The following is a 26,561-nucleotide window of genomic DNA, read 5'->3' as shown; positions in this document are numbered from 1 at the left end:
GTCGGTAACTCCTTCCTCAGCCCTCTGTGGTTCTCTGCATCTGCTCTCATCCTTTCTAGGGCCTGATCCTCTACTCCCCTGCCCAAACCCTTCAGGCTCCCCCAGGAATAAGTCCCTGCTCCTGGGTGCAACATTCAAGGCTCTGTTAGTACCGGGGACCAAGCCCAACTCACGCTGCCCCGGACTTTTTTCTGACTTCACTCAAGCAAGCCCTCAGCAGCTCAGCCTCGGAGGAAGAAGGCCAGAGGCGGAGACAGAGAGAGATTATTGCAGAATTTTATTCCTGGGTCCAAGCATGCCCAAAGCCAGAAATCTCTGGATTTTTCATTTATGTGGGCCAAGCAATACCACAACCACCTTTTTTTTTTTTTTTTTAATTTGACAGAGAGAAATCACAACTAGGCAGAGAGGCAGGCAGAGAGAGAGGAGGAAGCAGGCTCCCTGCTGAGCAGAGAGCCCGATGCGGGGCTCGATCCCAGGACCCTGGGATCATGACCCGAGCCGAAGGCAGAGGCTTTAACCCACTGAGCCACCCAGGTGCCCCAACCACCTTTTTTTTTTAATTAAGTTGGCTCCCACAAGTTTCTGTTACTTGCAACCATCTCCTTCCTGTAAATGCCCTTCTTGGCTGAAGCAAGCCCGAGTGGGCTTACGGCCAAAGGACCCTAATGAATGCAAAGGCTCCACAATCCAGGCCCCATACTTTGCTGGGCTACCATCCCCACACACAGCCACACCGACATACCTCCCCTGGCTCCTCTCCCCACCTCCGCAGGGGCCCTCTGTGTCCTTTCCCCCTCTGCTTACCACTGCCCTCTCCTCCTTCTAGCTCAGCTTGGTGAAAGGCCCGCCGGGAAGCCTTCACTGACTGTAGGGATCTCTGGGACTATCCTTATCATGGTGCTGGCCATGGGCTATGATAATCACTTTTGATCTGTCTTCTCCCACCCCAGACTGTGGGTGACTGGAGGCACATCTGACCATTACGGTCACCCCTAGTACCCTGCCCAGGACCTGGTTCCGGGCAAGCACTCTCCAGGTGAGTGGACTTCACACCTTCTCTGGGGAGACATCAGGGCACTCATGTGTCCGTGACTTGTGATCAGAAACAGGACTGGGTCAAGACACTGCAGCTGGACATGGCCCCCGTGAGTCTCTGGACTGAATGAATCCATGCGTGTGTGTGTGCGTGTGTGTGTGCACGTGCTCGTTTTGTGGGAAACGGAGGCAGCGCTCCCAGCCCTGCCTACGCCACATTTTAAGAACCACATCAGCCAAAGTGAAGCGTGGTGCTGCTTTATTCAAACTTATTCCCCGTCCCACACAAAGCAATTAAACGAGGAGGTGCTGGCGGGGAGCCCCCCCACAGACCCCAGAGAGCCTGCCTCCGTATCCGTGTTATCTCCACCTCGGGATCAGGTCCCTGGGAAACCCCAGCCTGCAGAGAAACAGGCAAAAGAGGGGGTGTGGGGACCCAACCTTCCCATCTGCCACCACCACCACGAGCGCCCATGGCAGAGTCTGAGCCCACAAAGAGTTCCCCTGCTTTGACCGAACCAACACGTGGATTTAGTCTAGCCCCCGAGCCTGCCAGATGTCAGGACAAAATTGCTGTGTAAGCACAAGCATTGGGCAGCACGGGGAGGGGCCTCAGCCCAGACTGGTGACAGAGGGGCCCCCGCTGGGGGATGGTGGCAGCTCACTGCCGGGGATGACTGCGCCTGAGGCCGCCCTTGTCGCAAACCCCATCGCTACAGGAGAACGCTGACCACGTGTGGCCGACTGTTGCTGATGACTGTCTCCAGCAAAACGACTGTGCGTTTGTCAGGGGACAGTTCAGTGGTGGGAACAACTGTTACCTCCTGGAAGAAGCTGTCGGATGACGTTGGGCAAGTGCACGAATTTTCGTTTGAACTAACAATGACGCAGCCCCTCGGAAGTACCGGATGGACCGGAGTGGGCAGCCAGTTACTGGACTCGATGGAAGAGAATGGTTTGGGGCTCATTTGATTTTTATTGTTATTATTGAATTTTATCCCTGCTTTGAATCGACCGGTGGTTGGCTGGCTGTTATTGTTGAAACCAGAAATTGGACATAGGTGTTTGGCAGGGAGGACCCGGGGACGATGACTTGGCCGCATGGCATGTGAAGGGACAACTGTCTAAAACCAATGCAATGGACGGCAGCTTCCCCCCCCCCAACTGGCTCCCTGCCCTGAGAAGTGTGCTTTTCATTTGTCAGCCACGTGGTTCCCCAGGTCAAGTTGCACGTCCCTTAACCAAACCCACTGGGCTAAGAATGACAAATGGTTTAAACAGATGCTGGGGCTGATCACAATAAGCCAAGGACGATTGGACCAAATTTCCGAGAGACTCAAGGAGTCCTTCAGCCTGAAGTTGACCCAGTCGTGAGCGTCTCCCAGGCCCTATGGGAAAAGCAGGCCAGCGAGGGGGACACAAGCGGGTTGTCCTGAAGTCAGCCCGGTGATTCACCCGGGCCACAGGTGCCACCAAAGCGGAGAAGCGGATTGTGAGACAGCTCCGCCCCTCCCAGCACGGGGGCTGGGCCTGGCAGACATCACACTTCTGAGTAGGGGGGTGGTGCTGGGCCCCCATCTGGACTCTTATACGGTAGAGACACGGCTTCCTCGTAGGACGGCAGGACCACCTGTGAACAAGAGAGATGGGAGCTGAGGACTGGCCAGAAGGAACCAGGATCCCAACCTGGAATCAGGAAGCTCCAGCCCCGACCTCTGACAAAACAGATGATGGTGATGACCAGCATGCCTTGGGGACTTCCTACACTGGACACGGCATGCCCGAGACAAGTGCCCTGTCTATGCCTACAGGGGACAGACTTCCCTCTGCCTGCCCAGCTTCAAGTCCCCGTGTGGTGTTAACGAACACCATTTTCCCTGGGAGAACATGTTCTGTCCACATGCTTTCAGAAGACTTGGTCCCACCCCTCAGATCCAGAGTGGGACATGCAACCTGAGTGTGGCCACTCAGAGAAGAATTTCGTCCTCCCTGGCTAACATCACTGGTTTGGGGATAGCTTGTGAGCCAAGCTGGTCCCTCAGACATGCTCCTGGGCCTTTTGCTAAGAGGGTGGGGGAATGTCAGCCTAAGGGTTTTGGCAGTCACTTTGCCACCATAAGGAAAGCAGAGTCAAGAGATGGAGAGGATGAGGTCACATCCAGGTGTGACAACTCACCCAGCCTCTGTGAGCCAAACCTACATCGGACCTTCAAGTTCTGGGAGCTAATAAATTCCTTTTTTTCACATAAGTCAGATTGAGTTGGGTTCCTGCCACTTGCAACCAAAAGGGTCTTGACTAATACAATCCCCATTTTACAGATGAGGAAAGTGACACCAAAAATTTAAACCAGCTGCCCTTTTCCCATGATGTATTCAATGAGCTACTTCTAAGTGTACCTCATCCCTCCACCTAGAAGGTCCCTTCCCCTTTCCCAGCTAACTTGTATCAACTGAGAGTCTCACCCATTCCAGGAAGCCTTCCCTGATACCCCAGATGAAGCCAGGTACCTCCTCAATGTTCCCCTTTCCCCCATACTTCACACTGCATTGCTATCAGATCTCTGTGTCTGGATTTTTTGTGGGCTCTACAGTCCCCTAGGATGGGGTGGCATCTGTTTTCTTGGTACCCTCACGGTTGGATGCAAAGCAAACAATGAGGCAGAAAATGGTGAATGCATGAATGAAGGAATAAATCCTAGACTATCAGAGCCGGAAGAGATCTCCACATTTCTTCTGGTCCAATCATCTCACAAGGGGAGAAACCGCAACCCAGGAAGGGAGAGAGACCTGCCCTTGGGGACACAGGGAGTGGCAAGCCTGATCCCCCAACTGGGCTGACCTTCTGCAGCATCTTGGAGCCGCTACTCTCCTCGGCCGAGTTCACGTACTTCATGAATTTGTAGCATCTCCAGACACACTTGAACATGTAGACCTGGAGAAAGAGCCAGATCAGACGATGCTTTGCTGACCACCCTCGCTGCCCCGGCAGGCCTGGGACAGATGCGGGCACTTCCTGGGCAGCCCCAGCTCAGCCCAAAAGGCGACATCTGGCTACTGCGTTCAGACCCCTGTCCCCGAGCAGGGGCCCCTCACCTGCCGGTCCCAGGTGTTCCGAGTATAGTTCTTCCCACCGCCCCACAGACCTCGCGCAGAAGGGGGCTTTGGGGGACTTCTGGGCCCTCCCTCCAGCCTCCCTGGCAATGGTCCTGCAAATCGTTCTTCTCTACCCCCTTGGGGCTAGAAGCTCACCACCTCCTGAGATGGCCGGTGATGTAAACAACTGCTTTCTCTTAGCAGTGGATGTAAGTAAGCGGGGAATTTCGGGGTGGGGAGGGAGGCCCCCAGGGGCCTGTTCAAGGAACAATAACCTATAGGTCTCTCTCTGCCCCCACATGCCTCCTAAGGAAAGAGGGTGGGCGCTGTCTTCTGAGATTTCTCTTGTCTTATGGAACCCCATGATGGGAACTCAAGAGGCAGGAATAAATAAAATGGATTATAAAAGAATGAAGTAGGAGGCAGGTGAGGGAGGGTAACCAGTGAGACAGAGTGAGGAAGAGAGAAAAGTTCCCCCAAAGGGGGATAAAGAACCGGAGAGGCACGGGAGACAGAGCTGTGCGTTGGGCCCTGGGGACTGGCTCTCCAGGAGGGTGTAGGATGTCAACCCTCGCGCCCCCCCCCCAACACACACACACACTGGCTCCTTGAAGCCTTCAGGAAAGTTCTCACTGAACTTCACTGAAGGCTTTAGGCTAGGCCCATCCTTTGAGGAAGGCTCAGAGGAGGGAAGCTCCGTTTCCAGGCTGGCAAAAGATGATGGCAGAAGCTGCTCGGGGCGCCAGTAAAATCAGGCAGTGACGTCCAGTTACACCCACACACACACAGAAAGCCTGGGAGGAAATGTGCCCCAGTATCAGGGGTGCTTGTGTCTGAGTGATGGTAGGTAGTGAGCTGATTGCCTTCTTTCTGCTCATCGGCAGTTTCCAAACTTCTACCATGATCCTACTTTCACAATCAGAAAAGAACACTCTTGAAAGCCTTTCCTTCTGCCGAGTTGACATCAGCCTCCCCAGGGCTTTGGGACACAGGCTCCAGGCCTGGCCTCTAGAATCCCCATGAGGGTCCTTTAGGTATTTGGAAACCCCTTGAGTCACCTCTTTCCAAGCTGAATTGCCCTGGTTTCCTTGACTCCCTCAGATGGAAGAGTGTTCTTACCTCTCCTCTCTCCTGGTTGTGTGGCTATTAACACTCTCCAGTTTGTCATCTCTCTCTAAGAATGGGGACCTGACATGGAACTCTATCTTCTGGGCCTGACCACCTCAGAGAGGAATTAAACTATTCCCCTTCCTCCTTCCCCACCAAACCTCTAGTAATATGACCTCAGGACCCATCTTTACTTTGGGACCTGAATCATATAAAACTGTGACAGGGGCAAAGCAATATTAATTCTGTCCCTTTCACAGATGACACCCAAAGCCCAGAGAGTAGTGACTCGGAGGGCAACCAAACAGCTAGCAAGGAGAGAGCTGGGACTCATATTCAAGATTTTCTGAATCTGATTTCAGACAGAACAGCTCCTCCTTCCCTAGATCAGGGTCTCTTCTGGGTTACACATTAAGTCCCTGACACTCGAACGCAGTGGTCTTCCCTGCGGCCCCTCCCCCTCAGTGCGGTGTCCCCAAGGATCCCAAGTAGGGTCCAAGGAGCTGGTGTGGGAGGGTTGGAGGAAGGAGCCAAGAGCAAAAAGGGCAGCAGCGGAAGACACTGGAAGACTTCTCTGCCTCCTAACCGTCTTGCGTGGGAGGGCCTGGGCAACGCGGGCTCCCCACCCTCCCCAGAGCCGTGTCGGGGGGCCTCTCACCTTCAGGATGAGGACAGCGATGAAGGCGATGGAGAAGATGATCATCATCTTGATAAACTGGCTGTGAGCCACACCCTCCTGGCTGGGGAGGTAATTCTGCAACAGATTTGGGGGCCGCATCAGTGCCTCTGCCCACAAGGAACCTTTCCAGGGTCCACACGTGGAAGAATAAGAGGACGTGGTACAGCCGCTGTCCCGGCTGACCCCTACCAGAGCCCTAGGAGGCAGGCGCTCCCTACCATGAGCCCCCCGCGGCAGGCAAGTAAACCAAGGGAAGCAGGTGCAGTGGTTACCAGCCCAGTTGGCTCTTCCCTGGCTGGACCCCCCGGCCCCCAGCAGAAGCAGGCCCGTCTCTAGAGGCTAGATTCACTGACAGAACCACCCTGTCACAACACACGTGGGGGGCATGCCACAGCCGCGCCAGCCAGCGATCTTGGGAATGGCCCCTCCAGAGCTAGTCAAGCCCTTGGCGTCCACAGCCCCATCCCCATCTCAGGGGGCGGAGGGGACCTCATGAGAGACGCTGCGTGCAAATGACCCAGCTGAGCCACTCCCAGATTCCTGGCTCTCAGCAACTGTGAGATGGCAGCTGTGCATGGCTTCAAGTCACTAGGTTTGGGGATAATTTGTTAGACCGCTATAAAAAATGAATATTATTTTTTTCCCTTAGAGTCTTTATTATGTTTATCTGAGTGTGTGTGTGTGTGTGTGTGTGTGCGCGCACGCCTGTGTTCTTATCATGGACATCCTTAATTTCTTCAACTCTGATATTTCATTGATTCAAGAATTTCATCATGCCGGAAGAGTGTATATAGAATTAAAGCCTGAACTTCACAAAATCATTTACTTTATTGCCACAATGATTTCTAAGGTCGAGAATGAGACTGTGGGTTGTGTTTTGTTTCTGTTATGCTCATCCACACTTTGGAGTGAAATACTAAATCCCACATTAAACCAAAACATGGGATTATATAAAAGATGATGCGAAAATGCGAATGTTCGAAATTCAACATTTCAAAACTCGGAATTTCGAAAATGCGAAAGACCCTACCTGAACAGTGACATTCTTTGGCAAGGCTGATGTGTGGGAACAAGTTATATAGGTAACACGTGAGACCGGAAATCACCCATCCTGTCATATCGGAATGCTTTTGTAGTTTTTTTATGTATTGTATGTGCGGTTACGCTGATAATCATGCCAAGGATAATTACATACTTTAGTGGTGTTGATTTGGGGATTTGCAAAAATCTGAGGACGCATCTTTATAAAAACCAGGCTACTGGGGCGCCTGGGTGGCTCAGTGGGTTAAAGCCTCTGCCTTCGGCTCGGGTCATGATCCCAGGGTCCTGGAATCGAGCCCCGCATCGGGCTCTCTGTTCTGCAGGGAGCCTGCTTCTTCCTCTCTCTCTGTCTGCCTCTCTGCCTAGTTGTGATTTCTCTCTGTCAAATAAATAAAATATTAAAACAAAAACAAACAAAAAAAAAAAAAAACAGGCTACTTTATCAATGATCAAGGGTTGTAGAGAAAGGACCTGGGGCAGTCATCTAGTCCTCTTTAGTTATACGGGGTAGCGCCCTGAAATTGTGCAGAGAAACCTCAAGGGCCATCTTGAGATGTGTTGAGTGCCCCCTTTCTCCATGAATTAAAAAAAAATGAATATTATTTCTGCGATGCAATTCACACCACAAGGTTCCCTCTGGGATCAGGCCAGGCCATCCGTGAAGTCACAGGTCTGCCTGGCTTCTTCCCTTGCTCTCATGTGCTCTTCCCTCTCCTTTTTGAGGGTTTTCCAGAGAGCTCTCCCTCAATCAGGTGCTCACACAAGAACCCTCTTCTCCGGCTCCACCTCTAAGGAACCCAGCGTAAGCACGAAGGCACAGAGAGCAGAAGCAGCTCGCTCAAGGGCGCACAGCCCGTGATGGGAGGGGGCCCCCAGCCTACACTCACCATGTGGTTCATGGCCTTGAAGTTGAGATAGGTGGGTACTTCCATGTAGGAGCTGCAGAGGGTCAGGATGCTCAGGCAAAAGTCGAGCAGCTGCAGGGTCATCAGTGGGACCTTGGAAGGGCCCTTGAGGGCAAAGGCAGGAAGGAGACAAACCAGCAATGAAGCCCTAAGCCAGAGGTCCCTGTGCTGTTCGACACAGTCAGCCAGAGACACCGAGGAATTTCTAACCCATGGGGCCCAGAAAGAAACAGACGCCCGTTGTTGAGACATCCTGCCGAGGGCTGGCGGCGGGACCTGGGCTCCAACCGGGGTCTCCTGATGCCCAGCCTAGGACCAGCAATTCAATCTCTTCCAGGAAATTCTGAAAAGTAACTCTCGGGGAGCTGTGGCAGGGATCGACACCTCCATCGTGGGCATCTCCCCTATGGATGTTCATCATTGGCTTTAATCAACTTTATCTTCCTTCTTTCCACTTGGTTACAGAGGAGGGACAAAGCGGGGTCTGGGCATGGAAGTGGGCATGCACCCTTCCTTGCAGCATAAACTCAGACGGCTGGTATTGGCCAAGTCCCCACAACGCATTGCCCACCCTGTATACACTGTCCTCTCTTAATGCCCCAACACATGGGGATGGGGAGCCCTCGCGGGTGCATTTTACAGAGGAAGAAAGCTGATCTGATTTGATGGGGCTCGGGCTCATCCACGAGAAAGGGCCCAGGGGACAGAGCCCCTGCCACCTCCCCAGGCTGGTGGGCTGAGGGACGTGGAGCAGGGCTGGGTACTCACCACCCAACTGCTCCTGGAGGTGAACTTGAGGTAGGTGGGCAGCTCAATGTAGGATCCAAGCAGGGTGAGCAGACACAACAGGTAGTCCATGATTTGCAGGGACAGGAAGGGTAGCAGGTACTTCTCCCGGTTCTAAAAGACAGGCTCAACACTGTCAGGGAGTACCCCACAGCCTGAGGTCCCCATGTGCCTCCCCCCAACCTCACCGGAAGCTCCCTTCCCTCCCTGGGTAATATGGCTTTCTCCCAAATCCTCCCCTCCTGGCTGGGCCGAGGTCATTCCCGGTAGACCCACATCCCTGAAGGAGGTTTTGGGATGCGGAGAACGTAAGACCCAGACCCTGAATGCCAGGCGTCTTGGTGTTCCCGGAGACACAGAGATAAGTGCCTCTGGGCCTCCAGAAGCAGGGTTTCAAGAACCCAGCCAGGAAGGGCTTTGCGTCCATTTTACAGATGAGAACGTGTCAGAGAGGACTTCCTGGAGGTGGGGACGCTGAGGCTTGATCTGGAAAGAACCACGAAGGAAATGGGATGGGTATTGGAGACAGAAGGGCCAACATAAGCAAAGGTCCAGTGAGGGGGAGGGAAGGCCCGCACAGCTTTGGTGGTGGGACCCTCCTCTGTGTGGACCGCTCTTGGGGTGTTTGGTCATGGTCACAGGCCCTTGGTGTCAGAGGCTGAAGGTCCTCTCCTTCAGCTTCAAGCAAGTGACTACTGTGACCAGTATGAGTGCTCATGAACCCACCCTTGGGGACAAAATCACAGAAGGGGTGGTTTTGTGGTTTCTCAGGTGGCTGTCTAAAATCACTCAGGAGGCAGCCAAAAGAGCCAAGACTCAGTCTCAGGGCCTTCTGGAACCCTGGTCCACTTTCCTAGCTGGATCATGCCCGTCTCTGCGCGAGCACCAGGGAGCCCCCTGCACAAGGTACAATCGCTCCCTGGGGCACAGAGCTTCCAGAAGGATGCTGTTGGCTCTGGGAGTGAGGGGGGCAGTGCAGGAAAGGGGGACGTATTCCAAACAGCCCCCCTCCTTCCTGGCCCCACGCTGCCGGCTTGTGAGTGCCAGCCCACCAGCTCCTCAGGGAGGACACTCTCGCTCCGTCCTGCTCCGGTGGCTGTGTGGTGAGGCCCTGGCTTCCTGCCCCCCTGGGGGCCAAGGGACAGCCGGGTTCCTCTTCACAGAAGCCTGAGCCACAGCCTCTCTCTTTCTCTCACCAGCTAGCTGGGTGGAACTGAGCCTGACGCATCTACCCTCCCCTAGTCTGGTTCCTCTCCCTGATTACAAAACCCACTGCTTTCTCCCCTCCCCACGTCTTGAAATGACCCTTCCTCTTCTCGCTCATGTGTGTCACCAGCTGGTATGACGAAAGTGTCCATGTGCCTGACCCCACACCTGGGGGGTCTGCGTCGAAGTCTGGTATGGAAACGAAGCTTTCCAAACTGCAAGCGAGCATGAAAATCTCTAGGGTGCAGGGCGAAGGGGGGTCTCCCAAAACACCCGCCTCCCACCCTCTTGGTGGCCATTGCTGCCCACCCAGCAGGTGTGAATGGGCGTGGGCAGGAGGGTAGCTGGGGCTCCCGGCCAGCTCCCAGGCCCTGACTCCCATTCCCCTCCCCTGACAAACACTCACCTTGACCACTCCGATCAGCAGGCTCAAGCTGATGGCAAAGAGCATGGTGATGAGCAGGAAGCTGGAGACCAGGTTAGCTGGAAGGCAAGGAGGGCAGTGAGGAGCTCCGAGGTGACCCCAGGGACCCCAGGTGGGTTCCGAGGACCACATTTTGGGAACCACTGGTGTGGGGGCTGTGACAGTGAGGCGTGAGCTCAGCCCCTGCCCTCCTGCTGTTCTCAGTCTTGGGGGACTACGGAGATAGCAAAAGAGCATTTGGGGTAACATGGGACACAGGGTGGGAGGGTGGCCTGGGTCTACTTTAGCCAGGGAGAGGCCGGGGAAGGCTTCTCAGGGGGTAGCCCATGAGCTGAGTGACCAGGAGTCCAAGCAGCTGTGATGGGGCTGAGCTCAATGTGGTCTACACAGCAGGAGCAGGGAGCGAGGGGGTGCTGCAACCCAGAGCCAGAGAGGCCAGTGGGGGCAGGATCCCACCGTGAGGAGTTTCTGTCTCATTCCAGGGTGGTGGGCAGCCACTGACAGGTGTAATCAGGACAGTCCTGCTGTCACCTTCCTAAGGCAGTTGGGTTTGCAAAGCACTTTCTGTTCTCACACCTAGAGACTTGGGTGGAGACAGGTCTCTGCTTGCAGAGGAAAGACCTGGGGCTCAGAAAGGAAGAGGCAGGGCAAAAAACCCCAGCCAGTCTGCCCAGAGCCAGGGCCCCTCTCCGCACCTGCTCTCCCCACACCTGCCCCTCCCGCTCCAGAGTCCCCAGGACCTACCGAGCCGGAGGTAGCCCTTCTGCCACACCTTGCAGGTCGCCTTGCCGTGGACCACCTCCACTGAGTGCTCGATGAACAGCAATACACTCATGATCTGGGGGCAGACAGAACGTCCCTCAGTGGGGCCTGCACAGATCCACCCCTGTTCCCTCCCCCCCGGAAGGCTGGGTCTATGGAGCATCCTGAATAAAGTGTGACCTGTACACATAGATGGCTCAAGCTTTCTTCCTTTTCCCAGCTGTGTGAGCTTGGGCAAGCTTCTCGGCCTCTCTGTGCCTTAGTTTTTCCATCTGTAAAATGAGACTAGTGCCTATCGCTTCCTAAGAAGAGTGAGTGAGGACATCCCAGGAGAGCACTTAGAACCGCACCTGGTTCTCACAATAAATGTGACCACTGAAGGTCAAGTTTGGAGGGGGAGCGTCTGAGGGCTCCCACCAGTACCTGGGTCCCTCTTCTGCACCCCTTTTACCACAACGGGCTTTGGGCATTACAGGATCTTGGTCAGAGTTTCTGAGCAGCATAGAGCTCTAGATTCTGGGAATTACCCACAGAGGCATGGCAGCACCTGAGCCATGGCTCCCCAGGGAGCCCTGCCAGTTCCAACCCCCATGGCCCCTCAATTTCCCCATCTGCAAAATGCAGGTAATAATACCTGCCTCGTAGGATCATAGTGGGGCCGGGTGGAATCATTCACTTAAGGTAGCTCTGCTCACTATAGTGATTGCTGTCATCCTCCCCGGAAGGTAGGTTCCAGGCAGGGAAGGCTTGTGTCTCTCTTGTTCATTGCTCTAGCTACTATGTTGGATGGATGGATGGATGGATGGATGGATGGATGGATGGATGGACGGATGGACGGATGGACAATGAATGTACCCTATCCAAATCCAACAGCTCTGAGCGTTGTGGCCCTGGTGACAACAGGAGTCCAGCCACAAATTTGAAAAGACCTCGGAAGTCACCGTGCCTGTGCCCTCTGCCACCAGACGCAGGACTCCTTTAAATACTTCCAGCCAGAGGAACTCCCAGTCTTCTGTGTGTCCACCTCCTTGCAGCAAGCCTCCTGCCTTTCCCCCACCACTGCACACCCACAATTCTCCAGGCACTGTCTGGCCACGCTGAGAATCACAAGACTATCTCCTTCCTTACAGTGGATGCCCTACCTCTTTTAATATAGCCAAAGTTTACATTGGCTTTCTGGATGGCCCTGCACTAGTAACTCGTGCTTAGCTCGTGCTTAGCTGACAGGCAACAAAATACCCACCATCTGTTTTCCCCTTGCTCACTGTGTGAGGGTTTTTTAGCTCAGACACAGGTCTCAATTTGTCTTCCTGCCATGTTACATTCTGCTCAGAGGGCACAAAGGGACGGCACGGAAGAGTGATGAAGAGCTGAGCTCCAGAGTCAGAGAGAGATGGAGCTGAACCCGGGTCCATACGTGACCTTAGGCAAGTCTTTTCACCTCTCTGAGTTTTCTCCTCTGGAAACTAGCAATCACTGGATTTAGTAACGAATAAATTGCACTGTGTTTTTAAAGCACTGAGCCCGGGGCCTGCAGTGAGTGTTCAGCAAACACAATCTGCTTTTGGCTCCTGTGAGCTTACAGGGGGTCATGGAACGGACCAAGAGCAGGGTGCCGGGGGGTGGGGGGACAGAGAGCTCGATCTAGCTGCCCCATCAACCTGGTGCAGGGTGAACCAAAAATGCTTTGTTTCACCAAAAAGTTTGCGATCAGCCCCGAGGGGAAGGCAGATGCTGTGGGGGCTGTGGCTGGCACCCACAGGAAATAGCCCCAAAAGAGAAAAAACACTTCCTTAGCCCCTGAAGCCTGAGGCTCCAGTCCCTCTCTTCCCCAATTTCACCTCTAATGAGGGAAGGAGGGAGGGAGGCAGATGACAGGTCCATCCAGAATAGAACAGGACACCCTGCTAGGGGGTGAGCTCCCCATCCCTGGAGGTGTGCGAGCAGAGCACCAATAAGATGCAGGTGCACTTAGAAGGGCACATGAGTGTCTACCAGGTGTGGCAAGAGAAGACTCTGGAAGTCCCAAGAATCCAGAATTGTCGGAGATCTGGAACGAAGCTCAGAAGCAGACAATCCCAAGCTCCAGCTGCTTGAAAGGGGTTCTGCCCACTTATTTTCTAAGCACCCTCTGTTTGATAAGCTCAGAGAGGTTAGGCGGCTTGCCCAAGGACATACAGCAAGTTGCGGATACTGTGGAGACGAGTTCAAGTCCCCCAGGGATGTCCTGGTGTCTTCGCACACACCCCACTCCCTGAAACACCTCAGGGACCCCGCTAGCCCGTCCCCCAGAGAGTGCGGATATTTTTATCAGGTACCTATGTCAGGAAAACCTTTTGAATGCACTCCTCTATATTTCTTTCTTTCAAAATTATATGCGTGTGCTATTGTTCTGTTATTACCAACATCATCACACACACACACACACACACACACACACACACACATCCAGAAGTTACTAAAGAACGTAGTTGAAAAATGGAAATTCTAATACTGTCCTCCTGGGGCCCCCGGCCATCATCTCAGGCATCACCCCCCTTTGGAGACCAGTGCTAACCCACAGCTGTCCGCAACCCCTAAATTCGGGCCCTAAACGTCTCTCACAGCCCAGCCACGGCACCTGTGATCCTGCCATGAGCATCCCAGCTACCCCCCACAACCTGCCCCAACATATCCCATGACCCTGAGCAGGGGAGGGAAGGGGAGGGACCCTGGTACACCCTGACTAAGTTGCGCTGCCCTCACGTCCCAGTGATCCTCCCAAAACCAGCCAAGGGACTATTCTGAATACTGCCTCCCCCATTTCACAGACCAGGGAAGCGAGGCTCAGAGAGATCCAGTGACCTGTGGGTGGCCTCCAGTTGGTAACGGGTAGGGCCAGGATTCAAGCCCAGGCCAAGAAGCCCTAGATTTGACGCCCTCCACTATCCTTCCAGCACCTCCCAGCCTCTGACCTCTGCCCGATGCCTGCCCCCTTCCTTACTCCCACGCCAGCGCCCTGGCTGAGTCAAAGGGGCACCACACCCTCCTCCCCCCACAGCTTGTTCCCAGGGCAGCAGGGGCAAGAAATTGTCCTTCTTTTGTACAAACCACTTGGGTTTAAAACCAGGCTCAGCCTTTCCTCCATTTCTACCCTCCCGACAGTCCTGGAAGGGGAGAGAGAGAATTCTGTCCCCATTTGCCAGATGAGAACCCTGAGACCCATAGAAGGCAGGCACCAGCCCCGAGTCTCAGAGCCAGGCAACTTCAGCATCGGCCTCAGACCCTCTGCTGTCCCCCTAACCTTTGTCAGAAGACACCAGCCTCAATCCAGGAGAAAGATCGGAGTCTCACCTCCCTAGGAGATGGGATGGGAAGTTGCTGACGTTTTTTGAGTACGTACTGTGTGCTCAGACCTGCACACACAGGCTTACATCACAGTCTCCCAAAACCTTGCAAGAGAAGCAATATTTCTCCCATTTTACAGATGAGAAAACAGAGGCTCAGAGAGGAGAAGTCACGTGGCCCGGCAGGGATCTGGACCCTGGAGCCTGTGCCCCTAGGGCTCCACCCAGGGCTGAGTGGGCCCAGCCCCTGGTCTTGCCAACCAGCTGCCCACCCTCCCCAGGCAGTTCTGGACACCATCACCACCACCACCACGACCAGCACCACCGCCACCACCCCTGCTCAGGACCCAGCAGCTGGGACATGAGAGCACCCTCCGCCTCCCAGCTGTGTAACCTCGGCCAGCTCCCAGTTTGGCCCCACCTTCAGTTTGCCTGCTCTGGCCAATGAGGACAGGCACCCCTGTTTGCACCCAGGGCCCCTGGGATGGTTGAACTCCTGCAAACCATGCCCTCTCACCCCTAGGGCACCCAGGGTGGCCTGCCCGGAGACGCACCTTGCACATCAAAAGGCCCTCACCGCTCTGCCCATGTCCCTGACCAAGAGCCTTTGTAGTTTTGGGAAAGTAACTGGCTCACCTGCAGTTAATGCTGGGAGAGGCCCGGAGCCCCCCAGCCTCCGGATGTCCCAGGGCCCAGGCCCTCACCTGCCCCTTGCCGCACACCCCACCCCTGCCAGTACCCACCAGGACAAAAAGCTGCCTTCTCCCACGACCCACGACCTCTGGGGATAGGACAGGGCTCTTCTCCTCCCACAAGCCTGGGAGACAGCAGCCACTCACCACCCTCTCCTCCAGCGCAGCATCTCTTTCTGCCTTCCCTCTGCAGCATCAAGGTCATGCAGAGTAGAGCTAGAGTGTGTGGGTCAGGTGGTCCCCGGCCCGACCCAAGATCTGTGCCACTGAGCAAGCCACTAACCTCTCTGAGCCTGTCTCCTTGTCTGGGGAATGGGGACAATAACCAGACCTGCCTCGTAGGGCTGCTGTCAGGTCAAAGGACACGCTAGCATGGAACCAGGCGTACAGCTAGTGCTCCACAAACGAACACGTTGGTCAGGGTTCATTAATCTGCATAGGTATTCGTTCACTCCTTCTGTTTGTTCATCTGGTAAATACTCTTGGAGCACATATTGGCTCCAGGCTCTGTCCAGAAAAGCCACTGACCGTGGCCTGGCCTGCAGGTGTCATGGACCCTGGGGAAACCACGGGTCACCAGTGTGTTCGGTGCCACAAGGGACACGAGGAGGACTATGGGTCCCTGATGAGAGAGTGATCACCACCATCTGAAAGACTCAGGGAGGGTTTCACAAATAGGAAAAGTCTGAGCAGGATTTTGAAGGATAAGTAGGAGTTACCCAACAGAGAAGAGGAAAAAAGCGTTCAGGCAAGAAGGAACACCGTTGTGCAGAGGCCCAGAGGCTGGGAGGGCAGCTCCAGGGAAACCCACAGGCAGGAGTGCCTCTCCCTAAGGGAGGGAATGTTACCAGTGTGCAAGTGAGCCCCAGGACAACGCAGTGACCAGCCCAAGTTCACATGGGAAGTCTGCTGCAGAACCAGAATCAGCCTCAGTCCTGACGCCGAGTCAGGGCTCAGGCGACAAGACCACATCCGTGGTAGCCAGGCTCAGCCCAGCCCGCCACCACTGCTGCTCTCCATTCCTCTTTTGTACCTCTTCCCTCTGCTTCTTCCCGGTTTCAGTTCCCATTCTCATCCCCAGCCCATCCCTTCTCTCTCAATAACACATACAACTTCCCGGAGCTCGGCAATGGGGGAAGCGGCCAGGAAGTCGGGAGAATGCCTGTGGGTTTGCCTGGTGGTTCTGAGGAGCAGCCAACAGCTTGAATGAACTAGAGGCAGCAAAATCATGGAGGGTGGGAGACACGGGGGCACCAGTGAACATGGCCAGGGCCACAACAGCGCCGATGCCCCGGCTGAGTGTGATGGACAAAATGCTGGCCGGGTGGGGCTGATGGGGGTGACCGTGCTGGGAGGTGGGGACTAGCCATCATGTGGCTGGGTTTGGTGTGGCAGTCACCATTTTGACCACAGGGGCAGCAATAATAGAAGTGACCGTGGCTGTGACCAGGTGACAGAGGGCGATAGACAGAACCCCAGTGGGCATGCTGGGAAGCCGTGATGGACTGCCTTGATAATATGGCCATGACACTGCTGCTGATGTTGGTGACAGCAGTGACATCTTGATAGGACGACCACGATGACAATCATGGTGGCGGTGGCGGTGACATGAAATCCTTAATTCTCGGGCTCAAACACCGCTCTCCAGTCCAGGGAGGTGGGCTCCCCGTCTCTGACCTCTGGGGGGCTCGGGAAACACCATCTCAGAAACAGGCGGGCAGAGCCCCAGCCTCTGAGATGCCAGGGGGTCCCCTTTACAGAGCCCTGCTCCTCGGTGAGCACCTACCAGGTGCCAGCCAATGCGGGGCCCTTTCCGAGCCTTCCACTTTATTTGCTTCTGGCCAGATGGTCCCCCCACTTACATTAGAGGAGAGCAGTGAGGGCGGCGGGGCAGGGGGGAGGGGGTGCGGTTTGCTGAGTGTGACTTGGTAGAGGTTGCACAAGGAGCCAGGCCCGGGCATGTCCTCAACCCTTCCCCAGCAGATAATGCAGTTTGCAAAATGGGAAGTGGGTCCCCAGGGCGCACACCCCTTCCTGCCCCTCTCCTTTGTCAGGGCTGCCCCACCCTGACCCTGTGTCCTCTGGCTCTGGTGGCCTAGCGACCCAAGGGTGGCAGCACATTTAAACCATTATCATCACCCTCGTCATCATCACACCCTCGCTGAAGCTCACCTGCCCACCCTGTCTTCCCTGGGGGCCCCTGGCTTGTCTGGGGGGGAGGATAGGAGAAGAGAACCAGACACAGGAGCGTCAAGAGGAAGCTCTCCTCCCGCACCCCCTCCTCGCCAGCCCATACTTCCTGCAGACACTTATGAAGGCCGGGAGGGGGGGGCATTCCCCCACAGCATTATCTCCCCAGCCAACCCCAGATACCATCTGCCGGGCCCTCCTGGAGGAGTCCGGGCTCCGCTACCGCCCGGGGCCAGGCAGCCCTGCCCTGCTCCAGAGCCGGCTCTCCTCCCCAACCCCCACCAAGGCTGCTGCTCTGCTCTCCTCCCGCCCACCCCTGCCCTCTCCACTCTCCACTGACCCCTCCACCTGGCCACGTTGCCTCTCTGAGCCTCAGTTCCCTCATCTGTGGAACAGAGGGAAGGATCCCCTTCCTCGTCAGGCTGTCACGAGGAGCAGATGAGGTGACATGTGTCTGCTACCAAAGGTGGATCCACTCAGAAAGACGCACTGACCTGCAGAAGTGCTCGTGTGTGGACGGCGAACCACGAGCCCCCCCACGGCCATGGCCACGGCCACAGCCACTCTAACTATAACCTCCCCAACTAGAACAAGCCTCCACAGAAGGACAGGCAAATACATGGGATATATTCAAGCAATGAAGTACCGTGGTGGGCTTCGGAGGGGCTCAGGGTCATTCTCCAGGTTTGGCTGAAGTCCCCATCATCCTCCACTTCCTGAGTATCTGGGGACACACCCTGCATCCAAACTATTCTTATAAGCCATCAATCCACCCCTCTTTACCTTCTGAGCGAAGCCACCCCCCCTCCTTGAGGCGACCGCTCTCATGGGACGGGGCAGAGGCCAAGACCTCCTGGAGACACCCGCAGCCCTTCATCCTCAGCTCAGCCTTGGGAGGCAAGTTCTACTCTCCCCATTACTCCCCATTTTGCAGGAAAACTGACACTGCGTCTTTACACGTGGGCTCCAAGTTTGGAGGAGCCAGGACCCCAGCTCTTAGAGGCGACTCTTAGCCAGTCACTGCCAAGAGGCGCACCCTCACCACACGGTCCGGACCATGAGCGTGGCAGTGGGGGGTGGGGGGTGGGCTCTCCTTCCTCCACCACAGACTGCCAAGTTGACTGGCCCCTCCAAGCCTCTTTCCTCTCCTGCCGAACGGGGGCTCCCAAGTTTGCTGCCATTTGTGGTGCTGGGTGTGTCTTCACCTGGTTTCCTGTGAGTCTCAGAATGACCCTGCATGCTAGCGTCACTGACCCCATTTGCCAGGGGAGGAAATTGAGGCTGAGGATGGGGGAGGGAGGCCCTGGGCTCACAGCAGGGCTGTGGGCTGGAAGGGCAGGGAGCCAGCACCCGCCCCTGCACAGCCTCAAGCTCAGCTTCCTGCACCATTAGGGCTTCAGGCCTCTGTGTCGCCTCCCCCGCCACCCCTGTCCCCAAAGAGACCAGCACAGGCCTCGCAGCAAGCACAGAGTGAAGTCTGGGTTCCGGCTCTGCTGCCTTGGGCTCAAAATAAAAGCTTCATTTCCGGGGGGAGCTCAGTGTCAGGGTGGTTACGAGAAGCATCAGGGCCCCCCAGACTCTGCCTCCAGTCGTGGGGCCCAGTCTGAACAGGAGGACCCCCTCCTCCTAGCTGGTGTCTCCCTGGCCTGGGGTCTGGCCTACCCTCTCCCACTTCGCAGGGTGGAGACCTCCACCACTCAGCCCCCCAGGCCTGGTGGCACAGGAAATGTTCCACCTTGCCCCCAGGGGATCTTGCCCACAGGCCCCAGTGGGTCCAGCAGCCTCCACAAGTAGCTGTGTGGGCCTCCAACATTTTACAAGTTAGAAGGCAGGCTGCACGTCCCAGAGATGAGGAGCGTAACTCGGGCCCAACTGGGCCTCCTGGGCCATGGCACTGGGGAGGAACCCCAACTCCCCTTCTACCCCTAGCGGCCTCTTCACACCTTCAGGAGGGGCACAGACCAAGGCCTTTCTGCCCCACATGGGGGCATCAGGTGTGAAGGCAGAGGCCCTAACAGACTCTCATCTGGGGCTTTCCCCACCTGGCAGTTGGGGCCTATTTTTAGGCCCTAAACAGATGAGCTTTCAAAGGTGTGTCTGCTCCCCCATCCCACTCTGGGCCCCGGCTGGCAGCCCCTCACTCCAGCAGGGCCACACCAGCTCAATACCTCAAAGCAATCACCCTTGAGGCAGGGACTCCTAGCCCTGGGTAGCAGATGAGGAAACTGAGGCACCGACGGCAAAGGTGTCTGCTTACTCCGGGTCACATCACATGTTAGTGATGGAGACGGTGCTATGATTTTCAATCCCAAAATGGAACAGAAAGAAGAACCCCTGGGAGTCTGAGAGGGAAAAATCAGGAGGGCTTCCTGGAGGAAGATGCTTCCTATGAGCTAGACCATAAAGCAGAAATGAAGACTGGGGGAGGGAAGGGTCTCCCAGACAGGCGGGCCACCCCCAGCCCATGGGCCAGGTAAGGAATTCATTTGTTCACCCACCGGTTCATTCCCCACACCTATGTACCGGAAGGGGCGCCCCAGGAAAAGCCGCTGTGTACCTGCTGGAGCCAGCCAGGAACCTTCCTGGCCCTCTGCTTTTTCATCTCTAAAAGGAGAGGATTGGACCAAGCAGAGATCCATCCTCTGGGCTATGAAGCCTGAAAGAAATGAGGAACTCCGCCGTCCAGCCTCCCCCACTACACCTCACAGCCATCCCCCTTAACCCCCAGCTCTAGGAATGTCTCAGTCTTCCAAACATCACAGAACCTCTCCCTCCCCTGAGGCTTTGCTCAGGCTGCTCCCTCCCCAGCAGCCCCAAGCACACACCCACTGATCCTTCGCACACCTCGGGCCTCCTCCAAGAAGCCGCTCCTGAATCCCCAGCCTCCATTTCAGGACTGGGCTCAGGCCCCTCATCAGTGTGCCCGTGTCATCCAGCAAAGCCACCATCACGCCTCTCCTTGGGCCTGGAGTCCCTGGAGGCACAGGCCACGGATGTGTCAGGCCCGAACCCTGGCCCGGGGCTTAGCACGGAAAAATGAAGTCATGTTGGAGAATTTATCTGCATTAGGAACAGGCTCCTTTATACAAGAGAGGTTCGCTTGACTTTTTTTGTTTTGCCAATTTAAAGAGTAGTGTGCTAGAGCAACCAGATAAATAAAGCAGTCCTGGGTTATAACCCAAAGCATATAATAAATAACCACGAGTTTCTACAGACGTAAATAAATACATTGTTTAGTTATAGAACAGATAAGGAGAACAAACCGATCTCCCATGAGAAATTCCAAATATCTCTAATATTAGGTAGCTCATCCGCCCTCCAGAAGTAACTCTCCACTCCTTCAGTGACGTTCTTCCAGAAAGGACAGTATGGGGTGGGGGACACGGGGGAGACACCCAACAAACACGACCTTGGCCCAGCGGTCAAGGTCGCCATCAACAGTGATGGGACATGTTGGGAGTCCACACCATCGATAGGCTGTGCTGAGAATGGCCCTTTGCCTCTGCTGTCTCCCTCCCAAGAACACTTCACCCGAGCACAACCAAGAGAAAACTAAACGTCCCGTTTGATGAGTATTTGACTAAATGTATGAGCAGTACTCCTCAAGACTGTCAAGGTCACCCAGAATAGGGAAAATCTGAGAAACTGTCCCAGCCAAAGGGAACCTGAGGAAGCACGAGGATTAAATGTAACATGGTACCCAGGATGGGATCCTGAGAGAGAAAAGAGATCTGAGGGAAAAGCTGAGAAAATCTGATTAAAGCCTGGGTTTGAGTCAGGGTCCTGGTGGGGACTCGATGGTGACAAACGTGTCATTCTAATGTAAGATGCTAGCCCCAGGGGAAACCAGGTGAGGAGCGAACAGAAACTCTACTGTGTTCACAGCATTTGTGAATCCAAAACCATTCTAAAATTAAGTTTCCTTTAAAAAGCAGTACACGCACTGGGCGCCTGGGTGGCTCGGTCTGTTGAGTGACCGACTCTTGATTTCCGCTCAGGTCACGATCTCAGGGTCATGGGACCAAAGCCCAAGTTGGACTCCCTGCTCCTTGCAAAGCCAGCTTGAGATTCTCTCTTCCTCTCCTTCTGCCCCTCCCCCTGCTCATACTATAAATAAATAAATAACAAAAGCTTAAAAAAAAAAAAAAGTAGTTTATGTTCATTGTACCAAGTAGAGAGAATACAGGCGTGTAGAAAAAAATCAGAGCTTTCACAACGTTATCACCCAGAGATAGCCAGAGTTAGCCTCCTTCTCTCCTTGGCCTAAGGCAGGTGCAAGCTTTTCATCTGGGCAAGGCATTTTAATGCAATTCTAGGCAGCTTGGAGGGGAAAAGTCAGGGAAGGAGGTATTTCTGGGCAAAGGGGTCTTCTGGGGACTTGCCCACTCCTGTCATTGGCTTAGGACGTACTTTGGGTTGCCAGACAAGCCAGGGCCAAAGAGGCCAATTTAAGAAAAGTCTCTGGGGGTCCTGGGTGACTCAGTCGTTTAAGCATCTGCCTTCGGCTCAGGTCATGATCTCAGAGACCTGGGATAGAGCCCCTTATCGGACTCCCTGCTCAGAGGGAAGTCTGTTTCCCTCCTCTGCCTCTTCCCGGCTTATGCTCACTCTCTCTCTCACTCTCTCTCTCTCAAATAAATGAAATCGAAAGAAAGAAAGAAAGAAAGAAAGAAGGAGGGAGGGAGGAAGAAAGGAAAAAAGAAGGAAGGAAAGAAAAGAAAGTTCTCTGACTCCTTTACACATGCAAGTTTGAGTCAGAAATCACCCGTGACCAAGGAAACCCTCTACACAAACCCAGCGGGACCTTGAGGGAGACCCTCCAGACCTTGGACACAAGAGGATCCTCCCATAAGGAGGTCCCCCATGACCGATAAAGTGTAGCGCTGTCTTAGGATACCAAAGACCTAATTTAACCCTCCCCAGAGAGGCCAAGGCCAGGAATAGCTCTCAGTGTGCCGTTGTCATCCATGACTGGCTCCAGATGACGACAGTCTGGGCCATCGACACATCTGGACAGCAACTTCTCTTTTTCCATCCAGATGTTAGGGACCCTGCCAGCACACCTGCCACCCAGACCCTCCCTGTCCTTTCTGGGAAGGAGCAGAGGCTTCTCCAGACCATGATTCTCCATTGCAACCAACCAAGGAGCCCAGAGAGGACGGCCCAGGCCAGGAGTCCAGCATCCAGGCTTCCCCTCTGCTCTCATGCCTTCTGCTCTAGAACATCCCATGGCTCCCATGGTTCATGTTACAGACAGCGATCCTCTACTGGGAGTGATTTTTCCCCCAGTGGACATTCGGCAATATCTGCAGAGATTTCTGGTGATCACAGCCCAGGGGTGCTGTCGGCGTCTTGTGGGGAGAGACCAACAATGATGGTAAACATTCCACAGTGTGCAGCTCAGTCCCTACAACAGAGAATTCTCCAGCCCCAGATATCAGTAGTATACTACAGTGAAGGCTTCAGCTTGCTATCAGCCCGTACCACCTCCCTCGCCCAAGCCGAAGCCTCCAGGTTGATCTGGGTAAGTGTCTCTACACAAGCTGCCACTCCTCGGTCTCTATACTTTGCACACCTGTTCCGCCCTGTCCGTACTCCCCCCAAGAAAACTCTATGCCCCCACCAACGTCACCACCTCAAGAAGGCTTCCCTGATCACTTGCCCGCACTTTCTCCAGCTCTGTGAGCAGACACCAATGTCACTTCCCCACGTAGAGGTGAGGACCTCAGACAGTGGGATCAAGAAGAAACCCCAGTGGGGCGCCTGGGTGGCTCAGTTGTTGGGCATCTGCCTTTGACTCAGGTCATGATCCCAGGGTCCTGGGATCAAGCCCCGCATTGGGCTTCCTGCTTATGGGAAGCCTGCTTCTCCTTCTCCCACTCCCCCTGCTCGTGCTCCCTCTCTCACTGTCTTGCTGTCTCTCTGCCATATAAATAAATAAGTAACATCTTAAAAAAAGAAAAAGGAAACCTCAAGGGTCCCCAAGTCTGCGCCGTGCGGGACAGCGGCCGGCCCTCATGGCTTGCGTAGGGACTTGGTCTGGCCAGCACGGGAATCTCTTTCCATCTTGAATCAGTCACCGATACAGAAATATACCAGAAAATGCAGCTTAAAAGCCTGTGTCTCCTGCTTCCCTAGGCGACAGAAGAGCAGCTCTCGGGCCACTACTCCTCGGTGGCAGCAATCAGCAGAAGCCAGAGCCGACCCAGGACGGGGCCCCCAGGTCAGCACCGACTGTCTGTGCCACCGCCCTTCTGTGACCTGTGCAGCCCGCAAACAGGATGGAGTTTGAACCCCCAGGGCCAGTTCCCTGACACCCTCCATCATCCTTCTAAAGGGAAAACTGAAGCCCAAGAGAAAAAGTCGTCCCAGGTCACACAGCCAATTAGTGGCAGAGCTGGGGTCAGGGCCCAGGGGCCCACTTCCCACAGGGAGCCTCTGTGTCCATCACTGTCCTTCAGAGAACATTCTGCTATCTCAGAGCTTGAAGAGGCCCTAAGGATTGGGGGTGGGGACAGCCAAGGTGCCCTTGCCATCTCTCAGGGTCAGCCCTCTGGCAGGAGCCAGGCAAGGCGGCCTCTGAGTAACTCCCCAAACCAGCATTCCGGGGTCTGACAGCTTGACTCCGGCTACGCGGCAGTGGGCGCTGGGTCTGACGCACACTGATAACAAACGCTTCCTCTGCGTCAGGCGCTGCTCTGTGCCTTGTAGATATGAACTCCCTTGATCCTCTCAGCAGCCCTATCAGAGAGGTAGCACTATTTTCGGTGAGGAAACTGGGTTCAGAGAGGTTAGGTAAGCGGCCCGAGGCCGCACAGCTAGGAAGCAACGAGGCCAGGACTTGCACACAGGCGTGCACCCAGAGGCTGTGAGCCGACGCCCCTTGGAAGGCCGTGCTCTGGCCACAGCCCTGCCTGACCTTCCCCGAAGCAGAAGGCAGGTGCAGCCAGGCTGAAGCAGGTCACAGACACCCACCACAGAATGCCAGATTTAGGCTAATTTTGAGGAAGCCCTTCTAGGCTCATGAGAAAACGGTTACCCACAGGCCCTGGGGGAGCTGGGTGTGGCTCAGAGTGGTACAGGGGGTGGGGGTGCGGGTAGATGGGTCTGGACAGAGACCCCAACCTTCACCCACCGAGATAGAGTGGGGAGCCTCTGGTCCCAGGGGACCGTGGCTCACCCAGCGTCTCTCTGCATTCAGAGAAGACAGAGGCTCCATGCTGGGTGTACACACCAGCTTCCAAAGGGGAACCGCCGGGCCGCTTCTCCGGAGCGAGGGCCAGGCAAGCCATCCTACCCATCAGCGCAAGATCCCAAGTTTCCTTTGGTGGAGAGAAGGCCGTGGGGTGCCAAGCTACCAACCAGAGGCTCCAGCCCCCTCGCTCGCTGCTAGGGAGTCCCGCCTTCCTTCCCAGCTGAAAGGCCCAGGGCCCCCACCGGGGAAGAAGCGGATCCTACTCCAGAAGCGGTCTGGTTCCTCAGACCTGCCTGCCTTCCACAGCCCCTTCCCAGCTGCTATTGCACTGGAACCTTGTGGATGCTACGTCATCCCATTTTACAGAGGCAGAAACTGAGCCTTGGGGGAAAAGAGTGAGTTCCATTCACTTAGAAGGAGGCCCCTTCTCCCAACCCTGCTCCACCCGGCCGTGGCTGCAGGGCCCCCTTCCCTGTTCGGCAGAGGGGGAGACTGAGGCCCAGAGCAGGGATAGAATCTGTCAGGGTCCCACTGAGAGGTGGTGGGCGGTGGTCCTTCCATGGTGGGGAGTTCCGTAGATGGGGGCCCTCTCATTCACACCCGTGCGTGCACACGTACACAACACACGCACACACACACGCACACACAGCTTCCCCACGCCTGCCTGCACACTCACCATGTGGTAGATGGCCAGCGCAGTGGTGGCTATGCGGACGTTAAAGCAGCAGCAGGTCTGGCGGACGGCAGGCGCGCGGGGGGCCATGGTGCCGCTGTCCCCTGCTCCTAGGCACTGACAGGGAGAGCACAGCGCCCGGAGCAGGGCAGAAAAGGGGAAGCTGCAAGCTGCCCTCCTCACTTCCTTCCTGCCTCTCAGACAGGCAGGGGCCCCCACTCATCACCATGGGGGCGGGGCAGCAGGGAAGGGCCACAGTCTGCCTCCAGAGCCCCACAGCTGACCCTCTGCCACCCCCCGGGGGGGCCTCCCTGGAGAGGGCAGGTCCTTGCCCCCCAGGACCCTGCCATTCGGTAGCCAAGCAGACACATGCCCTGCTCACAGGATGCTCCCCACCACTCTTAGAAGCAGCCTTTACCAATCCCATTTCCAGACAGAGAAATGGAGGTCCGGAGAGGTCAAGGCCATCACCCCAAGTCACATCGCAGTTAGTGCCGGTGGCAGGATTCAAACCCAGGTCCACCCAGAGGCCCACGTAGCTCCCGTGTCGTGTTCTGCACATGTTCTAAGCATTATCCTGGATGGATTGTTGTAACCCTCACCTCAGTCCCTTGAGGGAGGTACTATGACTAACCCTGTTTTCCAGATGAAGAGACCAGGGCCCAGAGAGGGGAATTGATTTGTCCAAGGTCACACAGCTAGCGCGTGGAGGAACTGGGATTTGAAGGGGGGCTGACTGGCTCGAGAGGCGACCCCTTGGAGCGGCTGTTCTCTTCGCTCCATCCCCAGCCTCTGATGGAAGCACATTCTTCCTGAGTTCCATCCGAAGCAGGACAGAAGAATAATTACTGAGCAAATCCATCCATCACGCGTCAGGCCCGGGGCAAGGTTCTCCCCACAGCTGGCTCCTTAAGGCCTCACAGCAATCTGGGAAACCCTCAGCCAAGCATCTCTTTCAGGGCCTCCAGACCGCCTGAGTCTCCTATGCAATCAGGTATCTCCCCCCACCCTCACTCTCGGGAAAGGTGGAATTAATACAGCATGACTATTATCAGGCTACACTGGGACCTCTACTCCCTTCTCAGGTGATGAATCATCCATACTGCAGGAAAGGAAGGGAATATGAGACACTTGGGAAATCCCTACAAGTCCGCTCTGTCCAGACACGGAGCTCTGTTGCAACATACAGCTTCTGCCAGAGAATACCAGGGACCTGAAGTCCCACCCCCGCAAGAAGTCAAGGACTTAGGATTGGCCACTAGAGCTTCTAGTCATCTCTGCCCTGGAGAGGTTATAAAAGGTCTCTAGGCTCCTCCCCCTGGGCAGGAATTGTGCTATTGGACCCACATCACTGAGCCGGTAGGCTTGATCAAACCTTTCTCTGTTTGCCTATGAGACCAAGAGGGGCTCTGTAAGCCTGGAGCTCCTGGGCGACGCTGCCAAT

The 26,561-nt window shown here is 55.4% G+C and overlaps 1 protein-coding gene across 1 annotated transcript; it reads right to left on the bottom strand.

Moving 5' to 3' along the window:
* Positions 1–1,280: 1,280 nt before the first annotated feature.
* Positions 1,281–25,286, bottom strand: LAPTM5 (lysosomal protein transmembrane 5). Its single transcript, XM_046027990.1, has 8 exons — positions 25,121–25,286; positions 11,024–11,117; positions 10,262–10,338; positions 8,632–8,763; positions 7,846–7,968; positions 5,897–5,992; positions 3,878–3,970; positions 1,281–2,668 (listed from the first exon to the last, which is right to left on the bottom strand). The coding sequence occupies exons 1-8, from the start codon at positions 25,205–25,207 to the stop codon at positions 2,579–2,581; spliced, it is 792 nt and encodes a 263-aa protein (XP_045883946.1). The 5' UTR covers positions 25,208–25,286; the 3' UTR covers positions 1,281–2,578.
* Positions 25,287–26,561: the final 1,275 nt, after the last annotated feature.

This window comes from Meles meles, chromosome 1, assembly GCF_922984935.1.
Source record: "Meles meles chromosome 1, mMelMel3.1 paternal haplotype, whole genome shotgun sequence".
NCBI lineage: Eukaryota > Metazoa > Chordata > Mammalia > Carnivora > Mustelidae > Meles > Meles meles.
This window is presented reverse-complemented; position numbering and strand designations above follow the sequence as displayed.

Coding starts and splice junctions, on each gene's coding strand:
- LAPTM5 (XM_046027990.1), bottom strand. CDS start 25,207: ATGGCCCCCCGCGCGCCTGCCGTCCGCCAGACCTGCTGCTGCTTTAAC. Junction 8,764..10,261: donor TGCTGATCGGAGTGGTCAAG/GTGAGTGTTTGT, acceptor CCTGTCTTTTAG/AACCGGGAGAAGTACCTGCT. Junction 2,669..3,877: donor GCTCCAAGATGCTGCAGAAG/GTCAGCCCAGTT, acceptor TCTTGTTCACAG/GTGGTCCTGCCGTCCTACGA.